The following is a 14,948-nucleotide window of genomic DNA, read 5'->3' as shown; positions in this document are numbered from 1 at the left end:
TAAAGAAGAGGGTTGTACTTCAAAGTCTCACAAGTCTCACTCTAGCTCTGAATCAAAAGGCTGATGTGGACAGGGCAATTTTAGTAGAAGAAGCCTTGACTCTGACTATTAATTTTAAGGTAAATTAACATGTTCATAAAAATACACACAACCTCTGAGTGTTTCAAATGTTATTAATGTTATTAATAATAATCTGTGTCAGATTTCTGACAATATGATACATCTAACTGATGTCTGAGTAATAAGGGTGTTTGGCCATAAAAACAGAAGGATAACCTTTCCCATCCTCTTTCTCTTCGAGACCTGCCATCTGGACTGTTCACCGTTATTCATAGGTGAGCCCTTACATACTTGGATGGGGTACTGCAGTTTAGCAGATTACCACACATCAGCTGATGTGTAATAGATGCCTGAGCCTATCTGTAATGGATTCTATGTGCTCTCCTTGCTGCTGGAAATGTTGAAATTTCTGCATAATCTTTCTTTCACTTTGGAGTACACTAAGTCATTTTCTTTGTATTTGCTGCATATAATCTGAAATAATACCTAGTCAGGTACTGCAATTTAGCTGATGTGCCAAAACATCTTATGCTGTGTTAATATCCATGGCGGTGCAGGGAATCACTGTTAAATACTGTAACTTCACTGGTCTTATTGTAAATAAGCTCATTTATTCTCGAGGAAGTGCTGTCACCATTTCAAGAGCTTACAGTTAATTGTCTCCGTTTTTGGTTGCCTCCATCCTTTCAGAGATCTGTGATGCAATTTCCTCACTTGAGTGCTGACATTTGCAATTTTTCATTGTTTCTGAACTCTTTTCATCAGTTTTCATATTTTTCTTCTTCACAGAGTTTGTTGTGGGGGAAGGGAGGAAGTTAGCTGCAAGCAGCTGGGAGAAGGGCAGGAAGAGGAGAGAGGGTATATGTGGATCTTTTGAGAATATGGCTCCAAGTTAGGTGACAGCTCAGGTGACTGCATGAATACTGGGGAAGGCAGAGGACTCACTGATGGGTGTATAACATAGTACCAAGTCTGTTTCCTAAGCTGCTATTCATTTGAGTCCAAAACTCCAACATCCTTTGGCACGAATGCATGTGTTCCTCACAAAACCTCCAAGATACACAAAACTTCCTCCCAGTGATTTTCTGAGTTTGTCTGACCTTATTGAACATAATTAAGAAAAGCCCACTAAGAAGATCTTTAGGGAATGATGGAGCCCTTTTTAACTTTTCTTATATGAAAGTTGGTAGTTTCCCTATGAGTAGTCTCCAAGAAAAGACGTGACATTAAGAGCTGAAGGGACAAAACAGTGTAATTGTGTGATTGTCTTTGTTGTGTTTTAAATCACATAATCCATGTAGCCATCCATATCTGTGAATGTTTTATAATTCCATTCCATTAGCAGAACATCTACAAAATGCAAATGAAACCAAAATGTACCAAAGAACTCTGAGGACAAATTATATACGATGACATTTCAGAGTTATAATATTTATACAATTCAATATTTTTAAAAACACAGTGTGCTGTGTCTGTTTTGCTGTTGAAAAATGTAGGCAAAATAACTCCCACTAATGGTAGCTGACTACAAATCAGATTATGTTGTATGGAGTGAATTTTAATCCATCTTTTAAAGTTGGTTTGAACCATGTATTGTGAATGCATACAAGCAAAGTGTTCAAAAGATTTAATAATTAACAGTAGTTTATTATTGTAGCATCAGTTGCCCAAGCTTGTTAATGCTTTTCAGGTTGGGTTTCTATTTAGAATCGACTCTTTAGAAGTACAGTCTCTGAACAAAATAATTAATTTCTTTTAATGTACCCTTCTCTTTTTGCCAGGTAGTTATTTGTGTATGTTTCACACCATAGGTAAGCTGTACATATATATCACAAATCACAGTTATAACCTGCCTGTAACAACATTAATTGTGGATTACTTGCTGATTATTTAAATTGTCAAGTATTCTGATGATTAATGATGTAGTTAATTCCATAATTAATGATCTTCCAAGTACTGCTGCCTAACATCTGCCATTGATTTTGGGTTCTGTCTGCATTGCTGTCCAGTTAGCGATAACAGTGTACTTGCAGTAACATGGCTTCAAGATGCCAAACACCTTCTGAGGGTCCAAGATAATCAGCACAGCTTGTTCTTTTCTGCTGTGCCTCCTGGTCTCTGAGCTATTTGTTTTGAAGTAGCTGGTGTATTTCCGCAGGTACTAGTCTTATTTCTGTTTTATAAAACCGCTGTAGGAGTGCCCCCTGAGGGAGCATTGCCTTCCCCTTTTTAACATTGGTCATGGGAGAAATTGTTTGCTTTACTGAGCTACTGTCTACTTGGTGCATCTTAAGCAAGAGCATCAAGGAGTTTATCGTGCCTTTGGAGACAGCCTGCAAACAAAACTAAGCTTCACATAATTCCTAAGACCTTCACCCTCCTCCTAACTTGAGTAGAATTAGAATGTACACAGAAAAAGAGAATTGAATGTTACACAGATTTTTCTGGTTAGTGGCAAGATTGTTTTTAGATTCTTGGGAGCAGTCTCAATAAGCTGAGAGGCTCTAAAATTGATGCTTTGAGATACAAGTCATGAAAAGGCTGCTCACCTAGTGAGGAGAGGGTGACAGCGTTTTTTTTGGTGTACGTTTTTATTTTCTTTAATTTTTGGATGTTTTTTCTCATTTGGATTTTTTAGCAGGAGTAAAATCTGGTGATTTCAGGGTTGTTTCCCCTAGGTTAGTTAATGATTCTCAGACCAATTAGTAGGATTTAAAATATATTTTTCATTTTAGAAGTATTGCCATTTTGGAACATTACAATATGCAAAATGCTACTACAGAGTTGAGTCTGATAAGTGGCTTGTGTTCCCTGCTTCTAACCTTTCAAGCGAGCAATTTTGCACAGCTCCACTGCAAATCACACACCATTCCCCTATCAGTTTTATATTTTGAATTATTTTCTTTGTACTTTGCTGGAAGTCAGTCATGGCAGCAGTGAACTGAAACAAATCTTGATTAAACAAAACAACAAATGCTGCAGATTTAAAATCCAGAAATGGAATTGAAAGGATTAAAAATAGCTTCCAGTGGAGTAACACAACTGTCTGTACCACTGCACTGTCTTTAAACCTAAAATCCTATGAAGCTGGAATGAGAAAATGGGGTAAGAGCCTGGCAGTAATTCCTGATCCTTTTTAGTAAGGACACAAAGGAGTTGCATGGTATCACTTCACAGAGATGAGATTTACCCTTTACCATTCTGACACTTTCCCCTGTAAATGAGGACTTTAGGGAATAAGAAGCAGTAGATCCAACCTAACTTTTAAAATCTGGACTTAAACATACATTTTTTCATAACCTGCTTTGTACATGTTTTGTTTGGAGTTTGTCTCATGTAATGTACATAAATCCTTGTCTCGGACAGAGCATTAAGCTTCTTGAGCAATAAAGGTTAGGCTCACATTTTTGTGTGTTTTGTGTGTTGCATTCAACTGCACACACACAGTTCCTGAACTGTGCTTTGAACTCCAAAGAAACTTTGAAATGCATATTGCATTTTGAATCACAAACCTGTGTCAGGCATCTTAAATAGCTCTTCTTCATTGACTTATGTGCTTTGGCAATAGCTATTTTGAGAAGGATGCACCAGGGCAAACCATGTACCTAAATTTAAAAACCCCAGCAGTCTAAAAATGGTCACAAGTAAGGAGGCATGCATTTTTTGTCATGTGCACAAGGCTCTGTTGCTTTTTCCTGTCCCTTGCTCCTAAGCCAGAAAAACATTTGGGCTTTCAGTAGAGAAATACAAGACAGCAACTGGTTTAAAAACAGAGAAGACAAAGATTTAATAAGCCATAATGTCAGGAGTTCAGTTTTCAGTCTGACTTGCTTGTTCCTTTGTGGTCTCGGATTGGCAACAACCACCAAAATGTTGTTTCACCTGCTTGAGTGCGCGTGAGAGGGCCAGGTGGTAGCTGTGCAGGAGTGAGAGGTGGGAAGGGAAATGGCAAGAAGGGAATTCCCAGCCAGGGAGGCCTGAACACATTTTAGGCAGCCCACATCAATAACCTGTGATGGACCTCTGCAGGGCTTGGGAAGGACCGAGTCAGGAACCTCCCTTCACATGGCTTTGATGAGAAAGCAGTTGCTGCTATTGTGGCCTGGTGATAAGGCAGATAGTCCCTAGGATGAGTCAGAAAGGGGAGAAGAATTCAACCCACAGGGTACAAGTCAGTGCCAATTTTTTGGAGAGAAACTGCTCCCAATGCCTTATAAAGTACAGTCAAAGAAAGGTGCTCCATGTGGCAAAGCAGAGCAGGCAGAGAGGAGAGTGCAGCGTGTGATGCAGCACTGCCTGCTCACTGGGGATGCAGGGGGGCAGGACTGTAGCCTGAGCTTAAGCAGCTTTCTTAATACTCCTTTCTCTTTCTTGTTTTTGCAAAGGGCTATTTTTAAGTCGTGTGAAGGACAGTGTTTATATTAGGTACAATCCACCTTTTGACTGAAAGTGTTGTAATTTTACAGCAACAAAGGCAGGAATTATGGAGTGAGGTTGTGTGGCAACAAAACCTGTTTATTTCTATTGTTCTTTGGAACAAATGAGTTATCTTGAGTCGCACATTTTCAGTGGTAAGCATTTATGTTGGTGAGCAGACTCCCTTTCTTTGTTCATATGTAGCAAGGGGAAGTGGCAGGAATGAAAAGCTAATTTTGCTCTTCAGTGAAGCAGGGAGGATCAGGGACAGTGCAGTGCTAAGCCGCTTCCCTGGTTCCTGTTTGGCAGGCCTGCGACGGAGAGAACGGTGTAAAACAACTCTCAGGGCGGTGTTCAGCAGTTTTTCCTGAGCAAATGAATTCCGTGTTTTAACCAGTTGTTTCCGGACTGATAAGGTGGCGGAATAATAGGCAAAAAATCCAAGGGCCGCCCAGTCTGACATTGCTGGAGTGTTTTCTCTGTTTTGACTGGAGTCTTTTGTATTGCCTGCAGGTGTTGCATCAGCTGTGAGAAAAGGCAAAGTTTGGAGGTGGGAGTAAAAAAAGTTAATGTTTACAAGCCAAGCTACTTTTCAAATGGGAAATGATGGAGAAAACTGGATATGAATCGAGTTTCTAGGTTTTATTTCTAGTGAAATTACTAGGAAAACTGATCCAGATTTGTGAAGAGTCTTGACATCCCTATTGTAAGCTTTTCAGTGAATAAATGGGCTACCAGAAGTGTTACTCAGGTCTCTCTCTCTCAGCATGTAGCTCTCTTACCAGGGCTTTCAGAAACCTGTAATGCATAGGATCGAATTCCTTTTTTAATTTAAAAAGGAAAAATGCTTAGTTAGATATTTGAGTCCGTAATCTTCATTCATCAATTTAAATAAAACAAAATATTGAATTTGTTTACAGCAGTTGATAGTATTTCACAGCCTGTGAACAGAAGAGGGATTGTATTACTATACTTGGAATAAACTGTCATGTTCATAGAATCATAGAATGATTTGAGTTGGAAGGGACCTTAAAGATCATCTAGCTCCAACCTCCTGCTATGTCTTGCACACCTACCATAAAAACAGGTTTCTCAAAGCCCCATTCAAGCTGTCCTTGAACACTTCAAGGGATGGGGCTCAGTTTCTTCAGGAAACCTGTGCCAGTGTTTCACCACCCTCGCAGTAAAGATTTTCTTCCTAACATCTAATCTAAGTCTACCTTCTCTCAGTTTAAAACCATCTCCCCTTGTCGTATCATTACAAGCCCTTGTGCAAAGTCCAGCTCTCCTGTAGGTCCCTTTTAGGTACTGAAAGGCCATAGAAATATCTCCAGGATGTATATATGGTTATATGTATACCTGTAATGTGGTGTCCCATAATGAGACCAAGTTGAATGAAGCTCTGAACAATCTGGTCTAGTGAAGGTGTCCCTGTCCATGACAAAGGAGTTGGAACTAGATGAGCTTTAAGTCGCTTCCAACCCAAACCATTGCATGATTCTATGATCCCTGGAGCCTTCTCTTTTCTAGGCTGAATGATCCCAACTATTTAAGCTTGTCTTCACAGGACATGTGCTCCAGCCCTCTTATCATCTCCGTGGCCCTTGTCTGAACTTCCTTCAACAGGTTTCATGTCCTTCTTGGGCGCCCCAGAGCTGGATGCAATACTCCAGGTGGGGTCTCACTGGAATGGAGTAGAGGGGGAAAATCACTTGCCTTGACCTATTGGCCGTGCTTGTTTTGATCCAGCCCAGGATGCAGCTGGCTTTCTGGGCTGCAAGTGCATGTGGCTGGATCATATTGACCTTCTCATGCAGCAGCACCCTCCAGTCCTTCTCCTCAGGTCTGCTGTCATTCCATTCTGACCAGTCTGTATTTGTGTGTATTTTTTCTTTTATACATGTATCAGCATCTCTCTTTGACAATGGTATGTCACTACTGGCTTTAGTGCCTCTTTCCATTTACAAAAAATAGCATATTCCATGTCAGAAGAGATAAAAAATTGCAGTCATTAAAGTTGGTATCAGTTTGGCTGTTGATTCTAATGGAAGCACGATTAAATTGACAGTATTTCAATTTGTAATACTTTTCTTTGGAACATACTGTCTTTAATGTCAATAATTGTAATTCAGTTGTATGTCCAACTGGCATTTTCTTGATGCACTGCCTGGCTTTTTGTGGAATGACATTTTGGTATTTTGTCTAGAGATACAGCAAGGCATTTTAGATCATTCATTGAGTTTTTCTTTGCTGTTGTCATTAGCAGTTCTTATTCACTTATTTCAGGGTTGTAGTTTCTGCCTATGAACTGAAGGAATGGGTTTATGTTCAGAATCTACAAGGGTTTTTGTCTGTGAGTAGATTGCAATCCTGAGGTACTTAAAGCCTCTCCGAGAGACTGTAGCTAAGCTCCCCTGTCATGAATTACAGAAATTATTTTGTGATCTACTCAGGTATTGCATAAGTATTCTTTTCTAAAGCTCATGTTATTGGTCTTGCTGGAAGTCAGGTAGGTCTTTAGGAAAGACACTCTTATGAGCATTTTTAAAAAACAGTTAAGTCCTTGTGTCATGGCAAAGCATAGTCTCGGAAGTGATCTTGCAAAGGGGTGCTTACAGCTTCCTCTGTGACCTGACAGAACCTATCAGTGGCCGGTTTGAATATGGACAATTCTTTAAGCCACTTAAAATTGTGACCGCCTCTGTGATCCACACTTAAGAATAGACACACCCCGGGCAGAGCTCTCTCTCGTTTCCAGTGCTGGCACAGGTGGCTGCGAGCCCCGTGTGGGGGCCAGCGGGCCCGGCCCAGGCCCTGCTTGGGCCAGGCTGGGCCAGGCCACGGCCATCCTGGAGCCGATGGGCCCTGTTCCACCCACAGAACCCCTCCCACATCCCTGCTGTGGGCAGCTGGAGCAACCCAGCTCCCCCTCTCCAGTGCGGCCAAGATTCAGCTGAAGCTGCACCACTGTCTGGCAAAGATCATGTGACCAACAGCGATAAGCGACATTCCAGCTGCAAGGCCCGGGTGAGATTAACCCTTTTATTGCTGTGAAGAGCTGAAAACATGAGGGAAGAGAAAGAGGAGATGCTAAAAGCTGAAATTCTGTTGTAAAGCTGTGATATATCAGAGTACCCGTTGTAATTTCATGAAGGCATGGGGGGTGGAGCATTCAACTTGTACTTGTGAGCAAAAGCACCTGTGCTGAGATAGGCAGATGCTGAAGCAGCTGTAATTTCATGAGAAGTGTGAACAGGGAGAGATGGAAGCGATGAGGACTCTTACTCCACATGGAAAGGGAAGACCTCTGTTCCTGGAGATGCTCCCAGAGATAGTCCTAGAGATGAAGATGAGGAGGACCCTTTGCTCCCAGGGAAGGAGGAGGGCCTCTACTCTTAGAGGTGATGCTCCCAGAGATGGGTGAAGAGAACTTTTGTTTCTGAATGGTTCAACCTTAAAATGGTACCCCATTAGCTCAAGAGTGGACCCTCGAAAGCAGTTGTGGGAAAAGCTGCAAGTCAGGGAAGGGACTCACATGCAAGCAGAGAACCAGCCCGGGCGGCTGTCTCATTGTGATAATGTTTTCATAGCATGGGCAAGAGAGACTCCTCTTCCTAAATGGACTGAACAAGGCTATTACAGAAGTGGTAAACAGACTGAACACCTCAAGGGTTGTCTTTTTACATTGTCAGTGGGAGAAGGGAGGAAGGTGGGGGGAGGAGAAGAGTTCTGAAGGTGTGGTATGATTTTATTTTTTTTTCCCTCTTTTAGGTCTGTTAATAAACTTTATATTCTTTCAAGTTTGGTGCCTGCTTTGCTTTTCTCCTAATTCTTATCTCACAGAAGGTAAATAGTAATGAGTATTTTGGACCAAACCACTACACTAAATTGGTGTTTCTGCCCGGTTAAAAACCAAACCCCCACTACACCTTGTTATCTGGCAGTAACATTTTTAGCAGAAAACTTCTGACTGGTTTGGCTGGCTGCCGCACAGGTCTGCATGTGCCAGTTCCTCAGGGTATTTTATAGAATTTAGCATGTCTGAAAGTTGAGAACCTTTGTAGTTGAAAAAAACTACTTTACTCTGCAGTGATGAGATCATGGATCAGGTAGGCCTTTCAGATGGCTTTGTGCTGCTCTTCTTATGCTGAGTGCTCCATAAGAAAGAGAGGGTTGTTTTGGGGGATTTTTTTAAAGTTATGTTTCAGTAAAACCCAGGAAGTTAATTGTTGGGGTGTTTTTCTTCTTAACAGAGAAAACTCAAAGCCACTAGGGAATACAGAAAACAAAGGTAACTGTCCCCAGCCCACTGTGTTTTTACAGGCAGGCCTTTGCATCCACACCTAGATTCAGTTATCTCAGGGACTTACTTTGTGGCAGCATATTTCCCTGGGAAACTTCTCCGTCACTTCTGAGGCCTGGTTGTCTGCTCCCTGTTCTCCACTACTGTGTTGCAACATCTGTGCCTTAACTGCAGGTTCCTGGGGCTATGCCATGGTTCTCATACCCTATGGTCTTTCAGATGTTCTCTGCTTGAAATAGGCTTGGTAGCTCTTCAGGAAACAGAGCATTCTCTGCCTTCTTTCAAAGGCATCAGCATAATTTTTTTTTTTCTCACAGATTGTTACACAAGTGGAGTATGAGCAACTTTGTCGCATTTGTTAATAGAGAGAAACACTTGTTCTTTTTTCAAAGGTCAGTAGCTGCAAACAGGAGCTGCATTCTTGGGGCTTGCGCTGCTGTTAAAACTTGGGTTACTTTGTGCACATCACCTCTTTATTTCCATTTCAAGGCTGTTAAGATGAGGGTAATAATCACGGTTAGAAAAGTTATTTAGGTCTCTGAATGCAAGTTATTCTTTGAGTCTTTGCTCTTTTTCTTTTTTAAGAACTTCTGCTTCCCAAGATAGTTAAGACCAATTCCATCAGGAGATTTTCTTCTTTGTAGGAATGAAATTTTGAATGGTGTTGCTCTGGATGTTCTACTAAATGCTGGGAGCCAAATCCATACCCTGTTTAGCCTGTTGCTGTGGATCAATAGTATCAGCTTTAAGAGCCAGTAGAGTGCCATCTAGCATTTAGAAGGCCACAGACTGAGGCTTGTGACCGAGCAATCCTTTTCTTGCAGAACTTCTTTCTGAAAAATTTCTTTGGCAGCATTTGGACTTCGCTCTTTGACACCTTGTGGTTTTTTCTGGTGCATGGTTCATGTAGCGGCGATACTGGCGCTGTAGGTTGAAACTTGGTGTAGACAGGAGGCAGAACTAGAATGAAAAGTAATTTTTTCCTTTTCAGCCAGGTGAAGTTAATCCAAATTTACAGCAATTTTACTCCAGTGAGACTGGAGGGAGAAATGGACAGAGGTTAGGAGGATCAAATCTGGGAGAGGACAACAGATTGGTGTCCACAGGCAGAGCAATGAGAAAGAAGGGAGAAGGCAGAGGCAGAAGGGCATGAAGGTTTTTCTCACCTCAAGGTTTGTTTTAAAATCAGAATCAGTGTTCTGACAGTGTTTATTCAACATCAGGAAACTGTCATATATTATGGAGCTGTATGTTACCCTCATAAAATGTTTGCATTTTGTATCATTCAGTGAGGGATATGGTACGTAGTGTGTGCATCTGTTCCGAGGTTAAGCACAACATATGTGTGAAGAATAATTTCTAAGCTTTATCTTCCTCAGGGTGCTTCCTAAGACCAGTTACAAGAAGCAATTAGAGTTAACTTCCTGAGCAAAAGTGAAGTATTAATAACAAAAGTAAAAATCACAACCTGGATTTTAGCGTGTACTTCTTGAGCCTTTGTTTGGCAATGTACCTGCTAACATTGCTGGCATATTTTCTCCTATTCCATAAGAACATTCTTGGGATGTTCAAAGCTAAGGCTGCCAAACTTTGGAGAGGTTTACTTTAGAGTGTACTCAATTCAAATGATGAGAACGGTCCATTTATTTTGTGACCTATTTATAGCCATTAAACAAACCGTAGCAAATGGATCTGCTTGACTTAATTCACTGCATTTGGTGAAAGATTAAAAGCATGGAAAATACATTCCTGAAAATAGGTGTGTTTGTGTCTGATACCCTGCAAATCTCTGTATACTACAGAATTGTAGTTTTTAAAATAAAAGCAGTTCATTCTGCAAGACAAAGAATTGAAAATAAAATACCAGTCTTAAGGTGTTTATTAAATAACTACTTTGGCAGACCAAATATTAGGGAGATTTGGTTATTTCTGCTGTGAGCTATATATGATCCTGCTTGTAAATCTCCAAAAATGGTGTAAACATGAAAAATTTAATTTAAGTTCTGGTTAATTTTAGTGATAAGAACAACATATATTGAGGGTTTTATGATTGTGTTTTGTTTTCCAGGTGTTCTTAAGATATTGAAAGAATTGATGCATTTTTCCATAACAGACTATTTTTATATTCTCTGTGTTCCAAAGCTGCTAACTGAAATTCTCTTTCTGCTTCTCAGGTTGTTTTTGAAGTGGTTACTTCAGGTCACCCTGGATATGTGGCTATTGATGAAGTGAAAGTTTTAGGACATCCATGTAGTAAGTACCTGTCTTGTCTTGTAAAGCCAGACCCCCTAAAATGAATGTGCCACTATGCTTCAATAAATGTGGAGCAAAAGATGAGGAAGATATCAGGAAACAGTGTCACTGCTGTAAATACAGGCTGGTGTATATATAAAGTGTTGCTAGCATGGCATCACTGCACCTTATTGGCTTTAAAGACATCTTTCTTAGGTGCACCTTGTGTACAGCACTTAGCATGAGCCCCAAACCCAAACTGGGCCATATGGCAACTCTTTAGGACAAAATCACCAAGTCATCATGGTTCTCTGATTCTAAGATTTGTTGATGAGTTTTCTGTCTGCATCAAAAATTCAGTGCAGCCACATTCTGAGACATTACGGAGAGCAGGTGAACAACACAGCAGCTGACTGTTTAAAATTATTTTTTCCAAGGCTTAGAAGGAAGAAAACTCAGCTGGCTGAGGTCCGAGGCTTCGCTAAGCAAGGTTGCTTAGGGTACTTCCCAAGGTTCATGGCTCAGTTTTTGCACTGTTTTACTTCTTTATGTTTCAGATATGTTTCTTTATCCCATTATTAAGGATATGTAATACTTAATTAACCTGAATTGTCAAAACAAACCTTGTAAATAAAGCTTTAATGACGCAACTTTAAAGACAATTGAACAAACTACTTAAATAAATCATTACTTCACATATATTCTGTTTGTTAAATAAGATTTATTAAGGTCATACATGGAATGGTAGGTTGTAATCCTACTGACCAAATAAATGACTGAATGAGGAAGAAGATGCCAACTTCTGTGTGATTGTTCCTCTTATACCATGTTGAGCTTGTATGCATTTATTGTGGCTTTTAAGTAAGAGCTGTGATTCCAAATAAATAGTGCTCTATCGAATAGTACAGAAGCACCTCATAAAAATGGTTTTAGTGTTAATGGCAAGAAGACACACACATTTCTTCAAATACAGAGACACTTACGCAGAATCAGCAGTTGTTATTTCTGAGTCACTTATTTCTAATAAACACAGCAGGCTCTCATCTTGTTAGAAAGTATATGTGCTTCTGCATTTTTAATTTATATACTTGGTTCAGGTAGGATAAGTCTGAAGCATCATTTTAGCAGCTTACTAATTTTTTTATACAGATTTTGAGAGGTCTGATCTGTGCATTTGTACCAATCAATTCTCAAAACCTGCAAGTAGCTCATGTTAATGTGGAGACTTGAGTTATAGCCCATAGCATATAGAGTTCTAACATAACAGTGTTGTAATGCAAAAGCTTTAATGAAAAGTTCTTTGATGAAGTAATTAAAATGTTAGAAATTAGGCATCAAACCAGTTAAATTGTCTAAAGAAAATGGAAAAAGTGTGAAAATTGAAGTAAAACTCATCTGTGTCTAAAACTTTGTAAAGCTCGTTATGATATTCTTTCTGTTTATTCCCAGAAAAAGTAGTTCTGGAATTATTAACTCTATAAACAAAAATTGAAATGGGAAAAATATTTGATAGGCAGTTGCCTGGGTAGTACAAACAAAGACCAAGCAGAAGACAGGTTGTAGGCACAAAGAAATGAAAGGGATGGGTTGTGGTAGATGGGTAAGGGTTTTATGGTTTGTGTGTGTGTGTGTGTGTTTGTTTTTAAAACCCAATACACTTCTCCACTTAGGCCATACCTGGTAATTCAGAAAAGCTAGTTTTCTAGAGTTTAAGAAGATCAAGGAAACAGTAAAATCAAGTGGGGGTAAAAGCAGATTTAAAAAAAAAAACAAACTGACAGCTGAGAAATGGGGAATTTACTGAAGAATTTTACTGAATAGTCTGACATTAATAGTTTGATGGGCAGAAGTGGATAATTTTGTCTGTCTGTCCTAATTGGGAAAGGTTTTAAGAAAAAACAAGGCAGTATATGTAATAAATTTGCCGTAAGGGTAGTTAGGAAAATATTTTATCCCATATTTAGATATTAATTGGAGCTATTTTATTCTATCTCCTCCTTCTTATGCTGTCTTGCACTGGATATTTAGCTGCTTTTTCTTGACACTAGCTATTAATAAATTCCTTAAAAATGCAATTTCATCCAGCAATAAGGCTTTTTAAGAAAATGTGATCAACACTTTAAATTATTGTAATGCTCTGCTAGAAAATAAATGCTTAGTTTGCCAGTGTACCGCTAGTACTAAGATTTTCATGTTGAAAAGCAATGTTCAAAGCCTGGCTTATCTGTTAGTATAGACAATGCAAGAACTCTGCCTGGCTGCAGTAGGATTTGAATAGGCTGGGGAATACTGTGCCTTAAGGGATAGGTTTCTGTATAAAATATCCATGTTTTTTCTGTATTATGTGTTTGACTCTTCTTAGTAAAACAAAAATACACACTATCTTTTCTCCTTCAGTGGATGTAGTTCTTGTCAGAATATCAGTTTCATTCATTAAGTTACTTGTAGGTATGTTGCTTTAATTTTTACTGGGATTGTTTTCTCTTTCTAAATGAAAAGTAAGCATTGATGTGGAGAATATGTGTTGTGTTTTGGGGTTCTTTCTGCAGTGCTGTTGAAAGGAATTGTGTTTGAAGAATACAGCTGTAGTTGCTGAGGAGTGTTATGTTAGTATTTTAGCTGTTTGGTGGGCTGCATTCTAAAAGATCTCTTCTACAGACACTGTACTTGGTTAAAAAGAAAAACCTGTTCCCCTGATAGCATCACGTAACTTCTTACTGGCTTGTCCAGTTGGTAGTGTAAGCATCCAGTAGGTTTGTCTTCAAAACATTATTAGTTTCCAATATGATCTTTTTTAATAGATTGTTATTACAAGAGGAGTGCTGAGCTAAGATAATTTGCACAGCAGGAACAATTAAACAGCACCCTTCTCTTCTGTTCTTTCCCTGGCATGGAAGTAAACCAGCCTAGAATCTAATGTGCAGTCAGTGACTTGAACCTTTTAAAAGAGTTTTGCTTGTGTGGTGTGTTTTTTGTAGCCAGTACTTTGGTCTTGCATAACTTCAGCACTTTTATCTTTTCCAACAGCAAAAACTCCCCATTTCTTGCGTCTTCAGAGTGTGGAAGTCAATGCAGGACAGTTTGCTACTTTTCAGTGCACTGCCAATGGTGGAACAGACTCAAGTGACAGACTCTGGTTACAGGTAATTTCTTTCTTTCCTTGTGCACTGAGATCTGGAGAGAGGAGAGACTCTGAAAGGAATGTAAAACGTGAAAAATTATAGGGCTGTCCATTTCATCAATATTAGATTTTATAGTGCCTTTGAACTGCTGCATTGTAGGTATTCTGTTGTAGAAAATGCTACTGGAAGATTTTCCTCCCTTGTTTCAGTGGAAAGCTTTACTAAAAATAAAGGTACTGTTTTCCTTACATGTGGTGGTCATGAGTAAAGGCTAAATCCCCAAGGAAAACCACATGACTTTCTTATAATTAAGTCTGTGCTGGCTAACTGCAATATTATGCATAATGATTTTCTTGGCTTACCTCTATCTCTGTTTAGTATTTTCAGCTAAAATTGCATTCTTACAGTTTAAGTGTAGAGAAGACCAGTATGACAGTCAAATCTGATCTTCTGTATTACAGACCCAAAGAATCTTACTTATATTCATTGAATCCATTATTTTTTACTTAATCAGTAATGTAGCTTCTGGGTGGGTGTCAGATCTTGATTTAAAGTCTATCTCCAACTCATTTTCTTTCAGTCAAGACAGTGTTCCCTTATTCATATGTGTAGCCTGGTATCAGAACCGTGCCTTTTTGCTTGATCTCTTTTTATAATGGGGGTGCAAGTTTAACTGCTGTCTTGCTGCCATTATTACAGAGTTGTTCCCTACAGCAAGCAATAGTCAGTCTTTGGACTTAGCATTGGGAATACACTAGCCTCCACATCCCAGTGATTTCCATACATGAAAACCAACATGCCAGAACAAAGACATT

At 39.5% G+C, this 14,948-nt stretch overlaps 1 protein-coding gene across 7 annotated transcripts in view; it reads left to right on the top strand.

Annotated features, from left to right (window-relative positions):
- PTPRM (protein tyrosine phosphatase receptor type M) overlaps positions 1-14,948 on the top strand; it is a 454,349-nt gene that overhangs the window by 137,765 nt on the left and 301,636 nt on the right. For all 7 annotated transcript variants that reach the window (XM_082290787.1, XM_082290786.1, XM_082290784.1 and 4 more), the window contains exons 4-5: positions 10,954-11,032; positions 14,039-14,154. In XM_082290787.1, coding sequence (XP_082146913.1) covers positions 10,954-11,032; positions 14,039-14,154 — 195 coding nt within the window. The remainder of the gene's footprint in view (positions 1-10,953; positions 11,033-14,038; positions 14,155-14,948) is intronic.

This window comes from Coloeus monedula (genome assembly GCF_965178545.1).
Source record: "Coloeus monedula genome assembly, chromosome: 1".
NCBI classification, from domain to species: domain Eukaryota; kingdom Metazoa; phylum Chordata; class Aves; order Passeriformes; family Corvidae; genus Coloeus; species Coloeus monedula.
Note: the sequence above shows the minus strand (reverse complement) of the source record. Positions and strands in the feature narration are given on the sequence as shown.